The 20,095-nt window shown below is 40.5% G+C and overlaps 1 protein-coding gene across 1 annotated transcript in view; it reads right to left on the minus strand.

Moving 5' to 3' along the window:
- cacna1aa (calcium channel, voltage-dependent, P/Q type, alpha 1A subunit, a) overlaps nucleotides 1-18,686 on the minus strand; it is a 107,190-nt gene extending 88,504 nt beyond the window's left edge. Inside the window, exon 1 of the mRNA XM_055223865.1 lies at nucleotides 18,343-18,686. Within this exon, the coding sequence (XP_055079840.1) occupies nucleotides 18,343-18,686 (344 nt within the window). The remainder of the gene's footprint in view (nucleotides 1-18,342) is intronic.
- Nucleotides 18,687-20,095: the final 1,409 nt, after the last annotated feature.

Below are 20,095 nucleotides of genomic sequence, written 5' to 3' on the forward strand. Positions count from 1 at the left end.
TGAACTTCACCTCTCTGATCCAGAGCCAGATGTTTAAGTAAGTATAGTAAGTACAGAGCAGTGGGTGGAAATATGTGGTAGGTGAAAACAGACAATACAGGTTTGTGTATAAAATCAATCAAGATACAAATTGGGCAAAGGAAATGATGAGTGAATAAAAGGTTATTAAAGTCAAGTTTATATAACATGAGACCTTGGAAACCTGTGTGATCTAAGTTTTGATACCATCTCCGTGGAGAGAAGCAGCTGGGGGACCCTCCACTAGAAAGTTAAGTCAGTGATGAGGGAAATACTGTTATTAGAGATAGACTGAAATAGTAATTGGCTGATATCTATACATATATATATACAAAGAGATAACTGTGCATAACGTGACTACACTGCTCTATTATAGGTTTGTGGTAAAAAAAAAAAAAGAGGGTTGGGTGGAGTTTGTTGGGCATATAAATGACAAAATATGGAGAAAATAACTGTCCCAAACCTTATCGGCCATCGGTTGCTCTGGACTGGAAATAATCGGTATCAGCCTCGGCCTTGAAAGAAAACATATCGGTTGATCTCTAACTGTTATGACTGTTAAAATTATTAATAAGGTTACTAATAATGTTAAAAGCTCATAAACGTTGTCCATAATATGTCTCCTTTAACATGTTTACCACCACGCAATGACACTTCTAGGTCCTTTAGTTTGCAATGGTCCCAAGGACGCATATAATTTATTGACTTCACAGACAGTGGACATTAGGCATATCACTGCACCTCCATACGCTCAAGATTGATTGTAAGAGACTTCTCTAGCCTCCCCCTTCCATACCCTTGCTCTCTCTCCACTGATAATCTTTGCTTTTTTCCCCCCTCTTTTTTTGCATTTCTCTCATCCGCCCGTCTCCGCTCCTGTCCACCTTCGTAGCGCAGACCTCGCCCATCAATCATCGCTATCATTCCATCGCCGTTTGGTTAGACGAGAAAACGGCAGAAAAAAGGAAAAGAGGAAGAGGGTGCCGTGTCAGCAAACATGCGAGATGGAGAAGAGGAAAGAGGGAGGGAGAGAGGGAAAAACGCAACAAAAAGAGAGAGAGATAGAAGGAATAAAAGAAAGTGTCCTGTAGGCAGTCTTGATTGAAAGAGGGATGTGTGTGTGTTTGGGTGAGGAGGGAGGGAGAGGTGGATGAGAGATAGAGAGAGAGAGAGAGAGAGAGAGAGAGAGAGAGAGAGAGAGAGGGCAGACAGAATGACACTGGCCTGTGGAGTATTGCAGTGGGCTGAGTGGAAAAAGTAGGTTAACAGCAACAGCGCGGTAGCAGAGGGGAAGGAGGAAAAAACCAAGATGGAGGCTATATGTCATGCTGTCACGCACGCACGCTTGGGGTTGGGTGTGTATAATTCTACATGCAGAGATATGTGAAGGTGGTAATGTACTAACTGGTCTTCACTGAGTTATATTTATCCAACATATAGACAGTCAGGTATCAGGTATTCCTATATTAAATGTTACTGTTACCAACATACCAATTTTACCATTATTCTCGATTACAGACACCTCCACAAAACAACAAATCCATCAAATCTTACAGTGTGTCTCCAACTTATATGTAATCAGACTCCGTAATGTCAGATAAACCAGACTAAAACATGCTTAGGTTTAATTTTCTGGAATTTAGACTTAGAATTGAAATGACTTAACTTTACAATCTTGCTTCAAAAATTATAATTTTTAGGTCTCTAGGTCTATTGAGCCTTGAAAAATCACAATTATCAATTAGCATGCGCAATGGTGGAACTATTTTCTGTTTTTCATTGTATCAATAATTGTATTTCTTACTTAAGGGCAACAGTGACTCTAGTGTGTATGACATTGTGTGCTTAGGCAAGACACTTTATCCACCTTGGGTAAAAGGAATGTGGTGAGTGATTGTTAGTGGTGATTGGACTGGCCGATGGTGCAGATTTGCAGTCTCAATACTGTGAGTCTGTCCCGGGGCAGCCATGGCTACAGAAGTATCTTAAAACAACAGACTATGAAGTGAAATAATAATGTAATTTAAGGAGTTTTGGGTATCATGAAACGAGCTATTGTAAATTCTACAGAATGATTCATTGAAATTGAATCACAGTTGAATTTTTTTGTTATTAGAATTAGCAAATCACAAAGGCTACATCAGCTAAATTGAAGAGATATATTAAATTAATATGAAGTGTATAGGAGGTCTTAATTGGTAAGGATATTTTTTTTAAAATGTTCTGAAATCCTAAAGGAAGTGATTCTATGTTTTAATGTTTTTGTATTAAACACCAGTAGCTCAGGTGATACAATGACGTCTTATAACCAGAACGATGGTGGTTCAATCCCAGCTTCAACCTGAATATTTGCTCTTAAGCAAGAACCATCACAGCCATCCCCTATCTGGTTGGAGAGTGGGCAGTGGGTATAGACTGGCAACCACAAATGAAATCACTCCCACCATATCTGCCTAAAAAAATCAGAACTCACAATCATAAACTGAAATGTATATTATTTTCTCAATAGTTGTACAACCCTAAATTTTAACATGTGACATCCCTATTCAAATCTCTGACTAAAAATCTATTTCTTACGTATTATCTAAACCCATCTGATCCATTGCACAGACACGGGACCCAAACGCCATGACTCACAGCTGAAGTGAAAGTGCCTCTGCTAGCTCATGTGTTTATAGCACTGTGGCAGAGTGTGGAAACAAACACAAGTGCCTGAAGCTCCAGCCGCTCCTCGCCCACTCAAACGCTGTTCCCTCCATAGGGCCATATTGCCTGGGTCTCACCACTGCCAGCACCTCCGTAAAGCTGTGGTGTCCCTGGCATCGGAGCTCCCGGGCGGGCCTGTGTCTGCCTCTCCATACCACCCCTTGTGATTAGTAACAACTTGCACATTGTTCAATATGCAAGTTTTTTTTTTTTTTTATGTGATTTTATTTATAAAATCAGACAAAATAGAAATTGTTATTGGATAGTTGGCTATCAGTGTCTAACAATGGCCAAGATCAAGTCAAAAGCATATAGAGCCTTAGCCTGCAGAGCTAACAAGGTTATAAGCATAGATCTATGGTTGAACATTATCTACTCAAGTCATTGGACAGCTGATTGTGACTGGAAGGGCATCTGGCTTAAATTCTGCCAAATTTCTACACTACTTTACCTGATTAACTTCTTTCTCTAACTTTTTCTTTATTGTTACTTAAAACCTATACTTCATACATTGTATTTTAAAAGCAGCTATTTGTGAAGAAAAAAGGCAGATCAAATGTTATTGCCTTTACATTTTAAAAGGCATAGTAAAAGAAAAAATGTATTCTATCAACTGGACAAAAAGAGCGCTACATTGGAGATACAAAGCCACTCAATAAGAGAATGTACCAACACCACTGCGAGAGCACCTTGGGACCCCAATCTGCCGTACACCTCCATCTCAAAGCCACTAACCACTCCTTTGAAGACAGTGAGATACAGATCTTAGCCAAAGAAAAGAAAGAGGGGGAGTTAAAGAAGCCATTTTTGTCCATCTTTGAACAGGAATGGGGGGGGGGGGGGGGGCTATGGAAGAGGACGCACAGGAGAGAATGCACAGAGGATGCCACGCTGGAGTGAAAGTGAAAGAGTGAAGAAGGAAATTCAAGCCAATGGTTCCATCAGTTGTTATGGGAAACGTAAGGTCACAGGGAAGGGTTTGGACCCAGAGGGAGTGTCCTACAGGTAATACTGTGTGCTTCATGAAGACTTGGCTTCTTGCAAACTTCCCGGACTACAGTGCATCTGTACACGGCTTTAAGACTTTACGGGTGTATGTAGAGACAGGGTGGCAGGACTGCTATTCTGGTGAATAACAGGTGGTGTAATCCTGGCCATATTACTGTGAAGGCCAGGATTGTTCACTGGGTATTGACCTTTTGGCTTTAGAAATGCATCTATATTATTTACCAAGGGAATTTACTTCTGTCCTCGTCACTGGAGTGTACATCTCAGCGGATGAAGATGCTGGCTGTGACAGGAAATCACACTGTGGTTACTGGGCTGCAGTCCAAACACCCAGAGACTCTACTTCTGATTTCTGGTGACTTTAACCATGCTTCCTTGGACAGTGTTTACCCACACTTCACCAGTATGTGGATTGTAAACATTTGGACAATAGAACTCTGAACTTGCTGTATGCCATTTCTAATGAACCATACGGTGCCACTGCCCTGCTCCCGCTGGGATGATCAGACTGCAGTCTTGTCCTGTTAACATCTCAGTAGGTTCCTGCAGTGAAGAGGCAGCCTGCCACCACCCAGACTATAAGGAAATGGAGCCAGGAAGCCAGCCATGCCCTTCAGGACTGCTTTGAGATCACAGCCCAGTGACTTTGATGAACCTTTCCAGCTGCCTCCTCACCTGGGCAGATGACAAAATCTCCAGGGCCAAACCAAGTCAACCCTCACATATTGAGGACAGACTGCATAGCTCCCTGATATCCTGTACTTGGAAACCTGAGTAACGCCCCTTCCCCACCGCACTGCTGGTTTAGGAGGGAGTGAGCGCTTAGCAATGCTATCAATCAAACCTTTTGCCAACACTAGCAAAAGTAACCTTGGGGATAGAAGGTACCTGATTAGTCTGTTGCTAATGTTCATATCTTGATTTATGGGCAAAGCAGCAAAATAAAAACCCCAGGAACTTGTAACGCAAATTTATACAAACATTTTAAGAGCAAAATGACGAGCCTGACAGCATCAGTTACAGAGAGAGGGGTGACAATTTTCCAATAGCAAGTGAATTAGAGCCATAGTCAATAGAGCCGTAAGCGTGCCCATGCTCACTATCTAACTGAAACGCTGCTAGCAGGTTAGCTATCTCTATTTATAAATACAGTCTATGTGTTAAGAGCTCTGTGAGGATATTGTTCTTAAATTTTTCCAGTGCCTTTAATACAATTCAACCCTTTTTGATGAGTGAGAATTTGCTCAAGATGGGTGTCAGTTCCTCCATTATCTCATGGATTACTGACTACTTGTCAGGCAGGTCTCAGTATGAGCGACTTGAGAGTATCCTGTCTGATAACGTGGTCAGTAATGTAGGAGGTCTCCAGGGTATAGTCCTGTCTCCACTCCTGTTCACTCTGTACACCTTTGATTTTCTGCAGAAGTTGACTCTGCGTGGTAGGGTGTATCAGAGATGAACAGGAGCTGGAGCACAGGACACTGACTGCAAATTTTGTGGAGGGGTCCTATTCAAAACATCTGCTCCTGAACGTTAACAAGACCAAGGAACTGGTGACAGATTTCAGGAGGAAGGAGGAAATGGTGGACTGCTACAAGTATCTGAGCGTTGATGTGAACAACAGGCTGGACTGAAGGGATAATAGTAATGCTGTGTACAAGAAGGGCATGAATAAGATCTACTTCCTGAGAAAGCCCAGGTCTTTTAGTGTGTGGCTCAAGTTACTGGACATCTTCTACCAGTCAGTGGTGGCCATCGCCCTATAATTCGCTCTGGTCTACTGGGAGAACAGCATCAGCAAAAGGGACATTGAACAAATTGACAAACTGAGTCGTAAAAGCTGGTCAAGTGATCGGCTGTGAGCTAGAGACATTTGTCACAGTGAGGAACAGGAGGACACTGTACAAACTGCTCTCCATCATGGACACTCCTGCTCGCCCACTGCGCCAGACTATAAAGGGACAGAGGAGCTCATTCTCCAACAGGCTCTACACAGCTCCGCTCAAACAGTGAGATACACAGGATTACATTTATACCATACTCCAAACAACTATAAAACAACTCACCCTTTTGTAATAGATAACCTTATGTCATGTCAATCACTATTTCCTCTTTGTTTTTTCCTTACCCACCTCTTATATAGCTGAAATATATATTTGTATATACAGTATTATATTTATTATATTTTTATTTTTACTTGTACATATACAGTTGTATAATTATGCTTTATTGGACACGAGTCACTTCCTATTTTTGCTACTTATTTTGAAGTTATTATTACCATTTATATTTTTGCTCTTTGTTATGATATTCTACTGTGATGAGTGAGCCTGTGTGTCCAAATAATTTCCCTGGTGGATCAATAAAGTTTGTCAAAGTCTAAGACGGGGTGGGGCCAGCTGTTCATTCTCGCTAGACTTTTCTTCACTTATGGTATAAAATAACAGAAATGGCTACTAAAAATTCTATGGCTGTCTAGGTGGCTATATGGTCCACAAAAGACAGTGTGCATAATTTCAATTGAACGAAACAATACAAGATATCCACTGTGTACTAATTGGCATGTCCCTGTAAATAGAGTGCAGCTATACGTTTTAATGCAAGCCTTTCAGCAAAATAAATATATAAAATATATCTCCAATGTAAAGTGATATGATCTGATGCAAGACGGTATCCCTGTAAAGGCAATTTATGTTCATAACCCACCTGTGGGGTGCTCTCGTTTGCCCCATCAACCATTCCTCAAATTAGTCTAATCCCCCCAGCTAGGTACTCCTAACCGTGAAACTACCTCAAGATTTGAAGAACATTTTGTATGCATGCATTGATTGTCGCTTGATCGCTCCATCCCTTTCGGTTGGGGTGTGCTCTGCATGGTTCCTCTGATCAACCTAAAATAGTCAAAATAGTCTGATCCCTTAGCTAGGTATTCCAAACCATAAAACTACAGCAAAGTTTTGAAGAACTTTTCATCACTAGGGCCATGTGGGTGCATTGTCTGGTTTACTATATGTTCACCATGCTTCAAAAAAGAAAAGAAAAGAAAGAAAAATAAAATTATACATGTTGTTCACTGCTCCTGACGATGAAGTCCATATGGCACTGAAGGAAGGGTCAAATGCAGAGGATACATTTTCCTATGGGGACAATGATTAAACTCAAACCCTAAATCCAATCAAGTCACCAAACCAACACACAGTCATACATACTATATTACCATATGATTTTCAACGTGACATTCTACACTTTTCCAACCTTCGAGGAACAAAAATACCATCCAATTCACTATAGTCTTTCTTCCCAAACATCATTATTCCGTACATTTCCCCGTGAGCGTGCCTGCTCGTGTGAACCAGCTACCCATGTGCCTGCAGGGCCTGAGGACACGGATCAATTCACACATTTATTAGCAGACAGTCAAAGGTATGAGGTGGGCAGATTGTGGCTGGAGGGAACACACACACACACACACACACACATATACACAGCAATAGTGCAACACGGGGCCACGGCACATGACTCCACGACACCCCGTTCGTTTGCCTGCTGTCAAACTGCTCAGCAAAAGCTTCCCAAAATTTCAACAATGACTTCCAATTTGCACCAAGTAGTCAGCTACAAGCCACTGGCAAGTGGAGTGATGACAATAATGAAGTACAAACATGGGGTTACGATGAAAATAAAACTAACTTACTTATCTAATTTTTGTATTTTAGCCAAATTTGTCTTGCCCCAGTACAAATATATTGTATAAGCAGCTCTTGTGGTCAAAATAAGTCTGCTTTGTACTATCTGCATCTAATTATCAAATGCTTTATTGTCCTAGAATCAGAAGTTCAAGTTAACATGCTAGTTTTTGTTAGCATTGACAGAAAATCTCTTTATGATCTCTGAAAGTTGTGAAAAGTGCTTGTAAACTCATCATGGTGAATAATACATAAGGTTAGGAATATCTTTGAACAGCGGCAAAACATTTAAAATGAACAAGTTCTGCTTTACATGCTGTTAAGATAGTAAAAAAAATCAGATACAGCACCTTTAAGCTTTTTAAAACACAATTGTACATCTCAGCAGTTATATTTCGTGTAATATTTATAGCTTAATGACCACATATTACACATTTGTGGAATCCTACGTGTGTTAGTGTTTAAAAAATACATTTGAAGAGTGAAGTAAGAACAGAGTAGTGGGTGTGCTGGGGGTAGGACAAAAAAGGAATTTTCAGAGCAATGGCACCTCAAATGCAGGACAATGCAGATTACTCAAACATGCATGAATCACTCAAAACACAGTCATTGCAACATGGTTAAAAGCTCTTAGAAATCAATTTTGCCTATTAAGTCTCCTGTAATATTCAAGCTAAACAGTATGTATGGAGCCGTGTGGAGCCACAGTATCCAATGGGATCTGGGCACATTTTCTTTAGAGCCTTATACGTACACATGCACATACAGCTTTATATATTGTGCTGAGAGTACACATTCCACTGCAGTTGGTTGAATCCACTTGTCACTCACTCAAAGCATGGCAGAGGCTGATCAATAGGAATGGAGTGTGGGTAAAAGTGCACGTGTTTAAGCGTAGAGCTGCATTAAACAGAGAGGAATCCCAATGATACGGACAAAATAACATTGTGACAGGTATCAGACCATAATTAGATTTTTATTTCAATTGATTCCATAAGTTTAATTAGAATTTGATCGATTTAAAGGTCCTGTACCTGATTTTGCCCATGTATTTGAGCAAAATGTGTCTTGCCCCAGTACAGATATATTATACAACCAGCTCTTGAGGTTAAAATTTGTCTGGAAGTACAGTGTTAGCATACTAGTTGTTGTCAGCATTACTGTGATAGCTTGTGATATCTGTAAAAAGCTCTTATTAACTCATCGTGGTGAATAATTAGGATGTCCCGGCATGCTTAAGGTGAGGAATAACATTGGACCACCGAAAACTAGTTCTGTTTTTCATGTTTTTTATGTTAATTCAAAATCAGGTACGGCGTTTTTAATTACATTCAGAAGATTGTTGCAACTGCACTTAAGTCATTTTAAATTATGTTGTAGATATACATATTTTTTCAATCTGTCATATCAACTACATTAACCCTGTCTGAGCCCCTAATCGATGCTGCATTTTAAACATGACGAAAATAAGTTGGCATGCCAGGTTTCCGCCACCACCCCGGCAGCCTAAAGTGCACTTTGTGTTAAATGATTTATACGTAGACAGACAGTTGGATATTCTCTCTCTCTCTGCTCCTGCCTGTCTGATTCATTCAACCACTCCCAGCCTCTGATCGGGATAATGCCCAACTGACCTCCCCAGACGCTGCCTTGGTTCAAACTATAGGGCCAAGTGATCGAAGTCGAAACTGCAATCAGCAAATCACAAAGGGTGTCAATGTCCAAGAGAAATAATGTTTAAATATTAAATAATGAACTAAATATTATATGGCAAGTATCGTGATTGTGACTAATCTGATACCAATGAGTTTTGTACTGAAACTCCTCTACTATAAAGAATGTTACCTTGGCATCGGAAATATATCTGCAGATAAAATATAATCAGCCAATTTCAAAGATGTATGAAAATTGCTTTTTAAAAATTACTTTGAGAATTTTTAAGTATCAATATATTTTTGCATAAGAATCAATGCTTTCACTGTCAATATATCAATATTTTGGTATTGATTCATCCATTATTAGTTTAGATCTCTATAGATTTGGGAATTAGCCACATGTGCAACATGTGTTGTGGTCTTCAAAATAAGAAAATCAATATAAGAAAAACAATCATTCAACGATTTTGCTGTCATCGCTCAGCCCTATGTTCAAATATCGAAAACCAAACTTTGATCAAATTTGCCCATTTAGTAGCAACACATTTACCCCTTTCCAAACAACTCACAAAGCTACTATTTGCACTGGTATCATTTTAAAGGTGCACAATTTTAACTTTTAACATATCTATCTTGCATTTATTGAATTATGGGTGTTTCTTTTTGTTTTATTTTTTTGCTCAAAAATACCTTAAAAGACACACATTGTTACAATGAAAAGCATCCCCTCACCACAGACTTGACCTGTAAATTGGCCTGACCTGCTTGTCTCCATAGAGATAGATATATTTATTGCTGTACTGTGGAACATTCCAAGCAAATGGCAAAGCATCTCATGAAGACAAGCAGATGGAAAACCCTGGACCCTGCCCCTTTAAAGCTTAGGAATCAAGTTTCTGTCTAAGCAATAGAATGAATCCACCATGTTACAATTTGGTGGAACAATGGCAAACTTCCACCAACTTAAGGTACTCCTGGAGCAGGGACACTAGCCTTTGTGATGGTGACAGGTCTTTCCTAACGGAATTGGAAAGATGGGTCAGATCAATGCAGAAACTAATCTACTGTCCAATACAATAATGTCGACCTTAACCTTATTAGCAAGTCTTGGCTGTAAGGTGAAGAAGCGAAAATGATCCATAAAACTGAATGACAGGTTATCATAAATACAGCTGTCTGTGTAATGCTTTTCTAGCTTGCAAATATACTGTAATGTAGAGTACGTTTTTGTCATTCAGTTGTATTCAAATATGTCAATGTTGGAGGCCCTAAAGTTGTCTCAAATCAGGCCAATACCAGTTCATTATCATATTTTTGAACATGGCAGCCTAACAACCGTACGGTGTGTTGTGTAACTTTCCAAGAATTAAATCCCATACCTCCAGCCAACTGACCTGGCAAGTCCAGAATGATATCTCTCACATTGTTGTAAAGTATTGGAGAAGTGTGTATTCTGGATTCCAGGCAACCAGCCAACAGCTCGCTATAACAGGATAAGAAGTTCAAACTATTTAAACATTGCCATTTTAAATCTGAAGAACATTGTGAATTTTGTGCAGAACAGTTTTGGAAATACTATTTGGACATTTTTAGACAACTCGTGACTGCTGCGGTTACATTAAACTGATACTAGACCTGTCAAGATAACAAATTTTGAAGCACGATATCTCGCTACAGAGAAATATTGCGATAAATGATAATATTGAAACTACTTTATGCCAGTTGCTAATTAAGATTTAACTAATGCAAGACAATCCCAGCAAACCAGTTTCATTGAAAGGCATGAGCTGCAACAAATAAATAGCAGAACGTACAAGTATTTTACCATAAAAGGGACTTATTGCCACCTCCACAGGTCAAATCTTATTGTATAACAACGGAAATACCCCAAATTTCCCTAGTTTTGCAAAGAAAAAAGTACTCACGATAAATATTGAGGCTCAAACTATATTGTTCCATCTTTCATATAATGAAAGATAAGTCAATATAGTAAGTATCGTAACATATTTATAGTTTATAGTGTTCTAAACTACAGAGTTAGCTAATGACTATGACTGTAGACATTTCATTCCCTAACCTAAATATTCCAATACCAAATGTATTAAGCGCTATGTACTTTGAAATTACTGATCCAAATGACAGAGAGTAATTAGGAAATAGTTAATTAAAACCACACAAAACTAAGAGGATGTTAAGCCAATAGTTACCATCTGACAGAAGCGAACTGGAGAGTGGCCAATAAATTATTTAAACTCTGCAGTCCGTACATCACCAACGCTCCTCAGCAGGCTGCTCCCTCACACTACAGCTCCTGCACTCGTGGGTCTGGGTTATCTCCACAAACGCCTGCCCTAGATTCCAAAAATGTAGTAAGAAATATACAAGAAAAACAAATTCATAGCAAGCATTTGTCATATTAAAGGGGTTGCAGACGTTTTTTTTCTTAAAGTAAAAATTGTTCTGTCTCAGTGCAGATATATTATAAAAGAAGCTCTTAGGGTCAAAATGAGACCGCTGTATATCATCTGCAAGTGTTTTTATTGTCCGTGAACCAGGAAGTAAGGCTGATGCACTGTTATCATGCTAGTTGTTGTTAGCATTATTGCTTTGGCTTCTGAAAGTTTCAATGAACTAGTCCGTTTTTGTAGGGTAGAAACTTTAAAACGGTGGAATCAACGGATTTGAGTTTATGGATTACGGATTATGCATAAATAAAAAAAAGCGCTCTCCTGGTATATTTCTGTAACCTAGCTAATGCCAGATTGATATGTGTAGCACTCTGGTCAAAGCTTCATAATCGTGGAACAAGCGGAGAAATCAAACTTTTGTTAAATTCAGTTCAGAGAAAAGCTCAGACATCTTTCTCTCCCCAATTTTAAAAACAAAAAAGTCATTATCACGTGGTTAAAGTAATTTGTATACAGACTAGGAAAGTTACCGCAAAATGTAAAGGGAAAGATGTATATAAAAGTATTTTAAAAAGCAGAATACACCGTAATTTGTCCCCTGTTGAGAGACACGTGGAGCCTGCAGCAGATCTGAAGAGCCATTTGATCTCATTGATTTTGGTTCATAAGGATCAGGTATTAAAGGCTGTGTTACACGAGCAGGAGTACACAAGGCACCAATAGTGAAGTAGCAGAAATCAGTCAGGGAGCGTTTTGGACACTTTTAGATTTGTCCTGGTTTGCTCCTGGGTTTCACCTACCTCCTATCTCCAGCCACATGCACTACCTTGCGCATTCAGGGCACTCTTAATTATTCACAGTGATGAGTTTATAAGTGTTTTTCACAACTCTCAGAAGCCAGTGTCATGCTCACACACACTTCCCAATTATCAGACAATAAATCTAATTAGATGCTGACAACAAGCAGTGGATTTATGTTGACCTAACGAGTTGCTTATATAATACATTTGCACTGAGCCAAGCCAAATTTTGCTCAAACACGTAGGGAAAAAAATCAGGTACGGGCCCTTTATATCAGGTTATTTAAGCATAGCATTTCACATTTGATGGCTTAGAATAACTAGTTCAACTGTAATTAATGTGCAAAACACATTCACCAAGAATTGCTATCTTCTGGCAACCAAGGAGAGAATAACATAGCTAAACTGAGGCTAAAAACATAACTATTATTGTCTGAATTGATAAAAGATGGGAATCAAAAAGTAATTATTGAAAATGCTTCGAAAAAACTATATATATAAAAACTAAACTAAAACTGTATTATGATTATGAACAAATTAAAAAATAGGGGTAATTTAGCCACCATATTGGTTGTGTTATATTTCTGGCCGGGCTAAACATTACAATCAATACTTGGAGCATTTATCGACTTCCTCTCCACTTACACCAGAGGGAAGCACAATTTAATGTGCGTCCATATTACATGCCACCACAGCATACGGTCCACATGTAATCTGCTTATGCGACCACTTCATGTACCAACAATGTACACCAAATTCATTGCACAGTTTAAAGAAGACATATTGACTTTTAAGATCTTTTATAATCGTTCTCCCCTCTTAGAGAACACATTATGCAAAATTGACTTTTTAACCTGTTTTGTTTCATTCACGCATGCTCCATTAATCCAAAGACGTCTTTTCTTGGCCTCAAAAATGCTCCATTCACATTTTGTTTGTTTTGCCGGATTGTCACGTCATAGATAAAAATCCAGATTTATCTTAACCTATAAACCAACACCGGGCTCATGCTGCAGTCAAACTGTGTTCACAATGAACATATGGCTCTATTAGCATAGCATTCATGTGAGATAAGGACTTTATTTGCTTACTTTGTCATTGTTCATTCTCGTTGCTGACAGCAGAGACAGCAGCAAATACCTCATTGGAAACAGAGGTGTAGTTTATAAAGCATATTTTCCAAATGCAGACATTATTTTAAATTAGAACATGTGAAATACGTATCTCCAAGTGAACATGTTTAAAGGAGAATTCAAGCCACAAGAATGCATAACGTGTTCTTCAATCTTACTCAGAGTTGTATTTTGACAGATACATTTACATTTAAATATTGACTTGAAAAATTTAGTCCTCACCTACCCCCTATCTCTGCCCACTTTTGTAAAACTTCAGACTCCTGATCACACACACATAGGTTTGAAAACCAAAACCAAATTCTGTAACTGAAAAACCAGTGCTTGTGATGAAACAAGCTGTAACTATGACGGATCAGAGTTTTGAACAGGAAGTCAGTGGACCAGTTTCGATTATTAAGTTGTTTTAGTTCATAATTGGTTTACACTGAAAAAATGTAAAAATACTCTACTTATGTTGTTGTTTATGACTAAATACCAGACAAAATGCATAATATAATTAATACCCACCTATATCCCACCTACAACTTTAACGAAGGTGCGTGTATTTTAAAAACACGGAGGAGTTTCTTCGATTACAACTTGCAGGTATAGACCAGTGAGGGGTAAGCGATTTCAGTTCTATAAATTGAAATCACTAAATGTTGTTCAATGTATAACAAAGGTCCACATGACACATACATAAGTAACACAACTGCATATAAAAGCTTAATAACATTGCACAAACCCATAACGTCTTATAGCGAGCAATAAGGACAAGGTCAAACCAGGCATTTGGGTCAAAGTTCACCTGAGCAGTCGATAGGTGGAGATTGCATTTCTGGACCCAGAGGAGACCAGGGTCACGTGGTACGTTATTTATGAGCCTGTGATGTAACAGCACAATGTGGTTAGAACTTTAGTGACAATAAATCCCAAATAATGCAAACATATACACAGCAAGAGATTAATATAATGAATAATGCAAATTTAAGATATTGCAATAAATTTGTTTAATAAAAAACAAAACAAAAAAAAAACAGAAAGCTTAATAATCTCTTAAGAATTTGTGTCGTTTAAAACTTAATTGGAGGACAGGTCAGAATTCTATGGTGACATTTGGTGTTTAACTGTCAGATTCTAGGTGTGTTGACCCGATTTATGGTGAATATCTCTGTAATTACTCGACATATCCCCATGAAACAAAAACTGGCACAAAGTTCAACGTCTTCTCTTATTTTTTTCCCAGTAGCGTCAGAAAGTAGTGCCATTATTCAACCCCAAAGAAGTGATAGTTGTCAGTTGCCAAGATTAATATGGCAAGTTTGTGGAACCAATCCTTAACAAATAATAATAAGGTTCAATATTCCTGGCTCATAGGTTTGGCTATTTCTTTCAAAAACAGTGAATCTTCCATAGAGTTAGATATGCTCCATCTGAAATTATGAGATTATGCAATTCTATGTGAAAACCATAGACTGTATAAAGAAGCGGACTAAGTGAGTGTGACGTCAACCATAGCGTTCGGCTCCAGTCAAATGAAGCTCATCGAGGCTAGCGGTTATAGAGGGGAATTTGGAGCTAAGTTACATATTTTAAAACTCCGACTGCGAGTATCATAGCAACCAACGAGCAAATCTGGAGCGAGGCTGGTGAAGGTAACGCCACTTCCCGCTCGCACCGCTGGTTTAGCAGGGAGCGGGCGCTTAGCAATGCTACCGGGAGCGACCTCGGGGAAAGAAGGCACCTGATCTGTCTGTTATTAATGTTCATATCTTGATTTACTGGCACAACAGCAAAATAAAAAATACAAGGATCGTGTAGTGCGGGTCAATGCGAACATTTTAAGACCAAAATGACGAGGCTCACGGCAGCAGTTACAAAGAGGGGTGACAATTTTTCAATGTAAAGTGAATAGGAGCCGATGGAGCCAGACGCACACCCTGGAGCACTTCCTATTTGGAATGCAACATATTTATTATTTGCGGTATTATTTACTATTTAATCAGAAAGTGTTGTTTTTGGGGTTTTTTTCTTAAAAGGGGCACTATGTAACTTTTTATCCATCACTTTCTATTGTCTGCAAGCTATTAGGTTGGGTTCACCTGACATTATAGTAATCTAAATTGTCCATATTTTAAAACTGAGCTAGCGGTAAGTCTTTTAAGATGCTTTCTGGTTTGTGATTAGTCTCTCTATTTATTGGATCCGTCTACATGAAACAAAAACAGGCATGAACTTAAATGTCGTCTCTGTTGGCACATATTTGCGTTATCTAATCACAAAGAGGTCATTTGTTGTCAGTTGTTGCCAGGCCATAGATGAATATGTTACTTTCAAAAACAATGAATCTCCCATAGAGTCATATTCAGGGTTTCAGTTTCCCGGTGCTATTTTGAGGACTGTTCCCCATTCAAAATATATCATATTTTGTTTTGAATTGTTAATTGCTATGGCGACGGTCATAACATTTCATCATTCTGAACCCCATGAGTATAGGCTCTTGCCCTCCAGCTGAAAGTTTGCCCAAGTTAATATTATAAATCCACTCTCTCCCAGCCTACATCACACGATTTTAGTGACAAACCGCCTCCGCCCCAGCTTCACCGCAGCAGTAGAAGCACCAGCCTCCTCAGCCTCTCCTCCATCACCACATTATATCTACTGTTATAGGCAGACACATTTTTAAATACTTTAATTTTAAAACTCTATAAACATAACCACCTATCGCCACTTATCCCTGGATTAGAAATTAAATATATCTTTTACTGATAACAGCTGTAATGCCGATTTATTCTTAATTACAAAATACACTGATGATGATGCCCAAGTTGTTTATGTTATAATTTGGTGTTTTGGTTCTCAAGATGATTATCCAATCAGAAAGCAGAATGAGCCTCACACGAGTCTCTCATTTGGGTTGCCAGTTTCAGTGCTGAAATCCAGTTGGTTTAAATTTAAAAGGACACTAATCTCAATTCACACTAAACCCCACATAAAAATAAATAAATAAATAAATGGGAATTATACCCGAAATGAAACCTGGACTAGCCAGAACTAAACCAGGACTAGAACAGGACCAAACCAAGTCTACATCAGGACGACTAAACTGGGCTCAAACCAGAACAAAATCATGGCAAATGTGAACCACCCTAAGGCATGTTTATAATGATTTGAGCAAAATATATCTTCATATTTTTTATGTGGTACAATACAGCCAGCATTACTGAGCAATTAAAGCAATCCCACATAGCAAGCATGCTCTTATGTGCAAGCCACTATTAGCACCTTAGCAGCTAAGTGAGAGAGGAAGTGCTAACACTGCATAACATGGCATGGTTAGTCACAATATGCAGACTTATCAAATAAATGAAAAGCACAATCCTTACTTTGGGAACTAATAGTAAAAAGTATTTTCAGAATTCAACAACTCCAACCATTGAGTATATTTACAGTTATTATTTGTAGCTATTACCAGTACCAGATATAGGTTCATGTTCTACAATTTGATGATGTCATAATTTCAGATGGAGCACAGGGTCTATTTAACTCTAAGGGAGACTCACAGTTGGAAATATCAAAATTTATAATCCACAAATGTTGAGCCTTATCATTATTTACTTGGGATTGCCTCCACAAACGTGCCATATTAATCAACCCTGTCTTTGGTGGTGAGTAATGGCAGAACCTTTTGAAAGCAAAAAGAAAAAAACAAACAAAAAAAACTTTATGTTTATTTATTTGTGCTGAGAAATAAGATGTGGAAGTCTGAGCCAGTTTTTGTTTCATGGGAATAGGTCCAGTATTTTTACAGAGATATTAACCACAAACCATGTCAAAACATCTGCAGTTGGACAGTTAAACACCAAATTCTACCATAGAGTTCTGAGCCGTCTCCAGCTCAGATCTAAACCATAGAGACTATAGAGTGTTGAGATGCAACGTGAATGCAACCTACTGCTACATAAGTAAAATATGCCTAGTACTTGGATATGCACAGAAAATAAATTACTATAGCAAAAAACTAACCAATTATTACTATGACATGTAATCTCTAGTATTCAGGAATATGAATAAAAGCAAACCCGAATCACAATTTGGCTAAAGGCAACTGAGAGGCAGCGTTAACTGAACAGTCTAAATGGCTTTCACACATGTATAGTACCACAATGAGAAGTCTATTCTTCAAAATCTTTCACCACCAGGATTAATAACATCGATGGATTAATGACATCGATGGCCTTATGACATTCTAAGATGTACAAAACACATTAGTCTGCTTTCTAGAATTATTTTTTGAAGAGTAAGCCCAAATGTGTTTAGGGGCAGTGCTGTTTAGGGTACAGTAGGCTTTTTCTTCTTTAGTGATCTTAGAGGGAAAAACTCAAACGCCCCAGTGAGCACTCCCACAGCCTGCTGCACAGAGCTGAGCTGCATATTCAGGAACCTGCAGCTCGCTGATAGCAGCCTGCTCTCGCACAATTACTGTCGCTTATTTTCATCTTCCTTCTCACCTTTCCTCCTCCCATCCCCCTCTCTCTGCTCTCCATTCCTCTGTACCCCTGTGTATGCTCGGCACCGCACATGCTGACATCAGCACCCCCCCTCCCTCTCCCCCAACACACACAAACATACACCAGTGCGCGAGCGCGCACGAGCACACGGCGCGTATATCAAGCAGGTCCAACTCCACTGTGACGCGGAACAACTAACAAATGTGATTGATGTTGATCAACAGCCTCGTAAAAAGTGCTGTTAGTTCACGGCCCCCGCTTTAATTAACTATAAATTCCCAGTCTCGTATTCCCCACGTCAACACGGCTGATACATGTACTTGTAGCCACAGCCGTATACGTGTCACATATCAGGGTGCTTACACCATAGGCCTACCTGGTCCCCAGAGGCCTGGGCACAGCTGCATTACTCTCAGCACAGTGAGTAAAGGATATGGCCATTCGGTGATCTTTTTGGCGTATTTTCTCACAAAGTTGTCTTCACTAAAGATGAAGAGGGAGCGGTTGACAGTGAAACAGTTCTGGCGCACGGGGATGGGATTATAGAGGGCCATAGTCCGCGCTCTTTGCGCCATGGACTGTTTGTACATTCTCTGGGCCCCGGGGCCTCCAGGGGGCCCGTGCATGCCGTGCCCGCCGTGCCCGCCGTGCCCGTGCATCCCGTGGCCGTGGCCATGGCCGTGACCGTGTCCGTGGGGTCCTCCTTGCCTGCTGCCACCGCGGCCTCCCGCGCCACCGCCGCCATACCTGGCCGGCATCTCGTCTCCGAACCGCGCCATCCTCTACACACCAAGAGCCAATCTTCAAGAAGCAGCGGAGAAGGAGAGCAAGTCTCAGCTGTGCAGCCACACAACATTACATCCCATCTGGATCCGAACGTCTCATGTGCTCAACGGGTTGTCTTGTAGAGGCAAAGGCTGAACACCTGTATCCGGCGCTCTGCTGCTGTGCCGCGGCTCGGATCAGTGAAGGAGGCCGCCCATGTACCGATCTGTGCGCGTCTCAGCCAGCGGCCAGCGGCGGAGCTGTGGCGGGGGAAAATTAAACGTGTGTTCCCCGGGTGGGCTGCGCGCGCGGCACGCTCGAGCTGCTGTAGGCTGTCTCCGCTTTGGTGTCCGTCAAACATAGGATTCGGCCCCAACATAAACTCAACCAGAGGCTGTAGCCCGCTGACATGAATGTTTCATATTGTCCATGGCTCATGCTTTCGCTCCAGTAAAAATGAAATGTCAGGAAGAACGCCTCGAACACGGGCGTCAATAAAACAGATTGTCCAAAAACACATTGAAAAGCACTGACAGTGTGTCGTCTAGACAAGGCTCGGTGATGTTTCACTTGTCATTTTCAACAAAATATGGCACTCAAAGGCGGAAAAAACTGCTATTATTTATTTATTTCCGAAACATCCGCAATGTTTGGTACAGTGTGTGGCATTGGAGGCTTTACCAATGCGCTGTGGAAAATGAAAAACGAGCGAGGTGACAGTCGCTAGTCTTATTTCAAAGAGAACATAGAAAATACCGCACTCCATTGATGCGTCGCTGTCATATTCTCCAAAGTGGACGGCACGCTCCTCTCAAGCATCCTCCGTGCTGTGGTCATCACCTGCGCCTGCATCCAGGAGCCGAGCGGGGACATCCACGGTGTCGTCAAAGGCAAGGGTACGGCCGCCCGTCGCCCGCCTCACCGCCGCTCATCGTGTCGCCTCACCGTGGCTCGTCGAAGGTGCACAAGTGCCCGCGCGCTCCCTCAGCATTCCCGCCCCAAAAAGCTCTCCCCTCGGTCCGCACTGATGAGCCCCAATGTCCTGGCAGCTCGTCCGCGGTCTCACTGTCTCACTATCGGCCTCCACTCCTCTGTGCTCGGCCCCGGGGACAGGAGGAGGAGGGAGGGGGGCGCGCGGACGCGTTGAGTAATGGATAAAAGCAGAGCTAAATTAAAACACGGGACTGCAGCTCTCATCCGAGGATTTGCATTTGGTAATATGTGTGCTTTTTGTTTATCTTAATTTGCATGAAATTAAATAATAGAGAAAATTATGAAGGGAGGGGAAGAGGAGGGGTGGTGGGGGTGGTCTTCTCTGCCTCTGCACCCGCAGCACATGACGCACGCGCTCCGTCCAACTCCAGACGTAGCCGTCACGGACACTGCTCCGTGTATCATATAAGCGTGTGTTTGTGTTCAGCCC

This window comes from Periophthalmus magnuspinnatus, chromosome 8 (genome assembly GCF_009829125.3).
Source record: "Periophthalmus magnuspinnatus isolate fPerMag1 chromosome 8, fPerMag1.2.pri, whole genome shotgun sequence".
In the NCBI taxonomy this organism is placed as follows: Eukaryota; Metazoa; Chordata; class Actinopteri; order Gobiiformes; family Gobiidae; genus Periophthalmus; species Periophthalmus magnuspinnatus.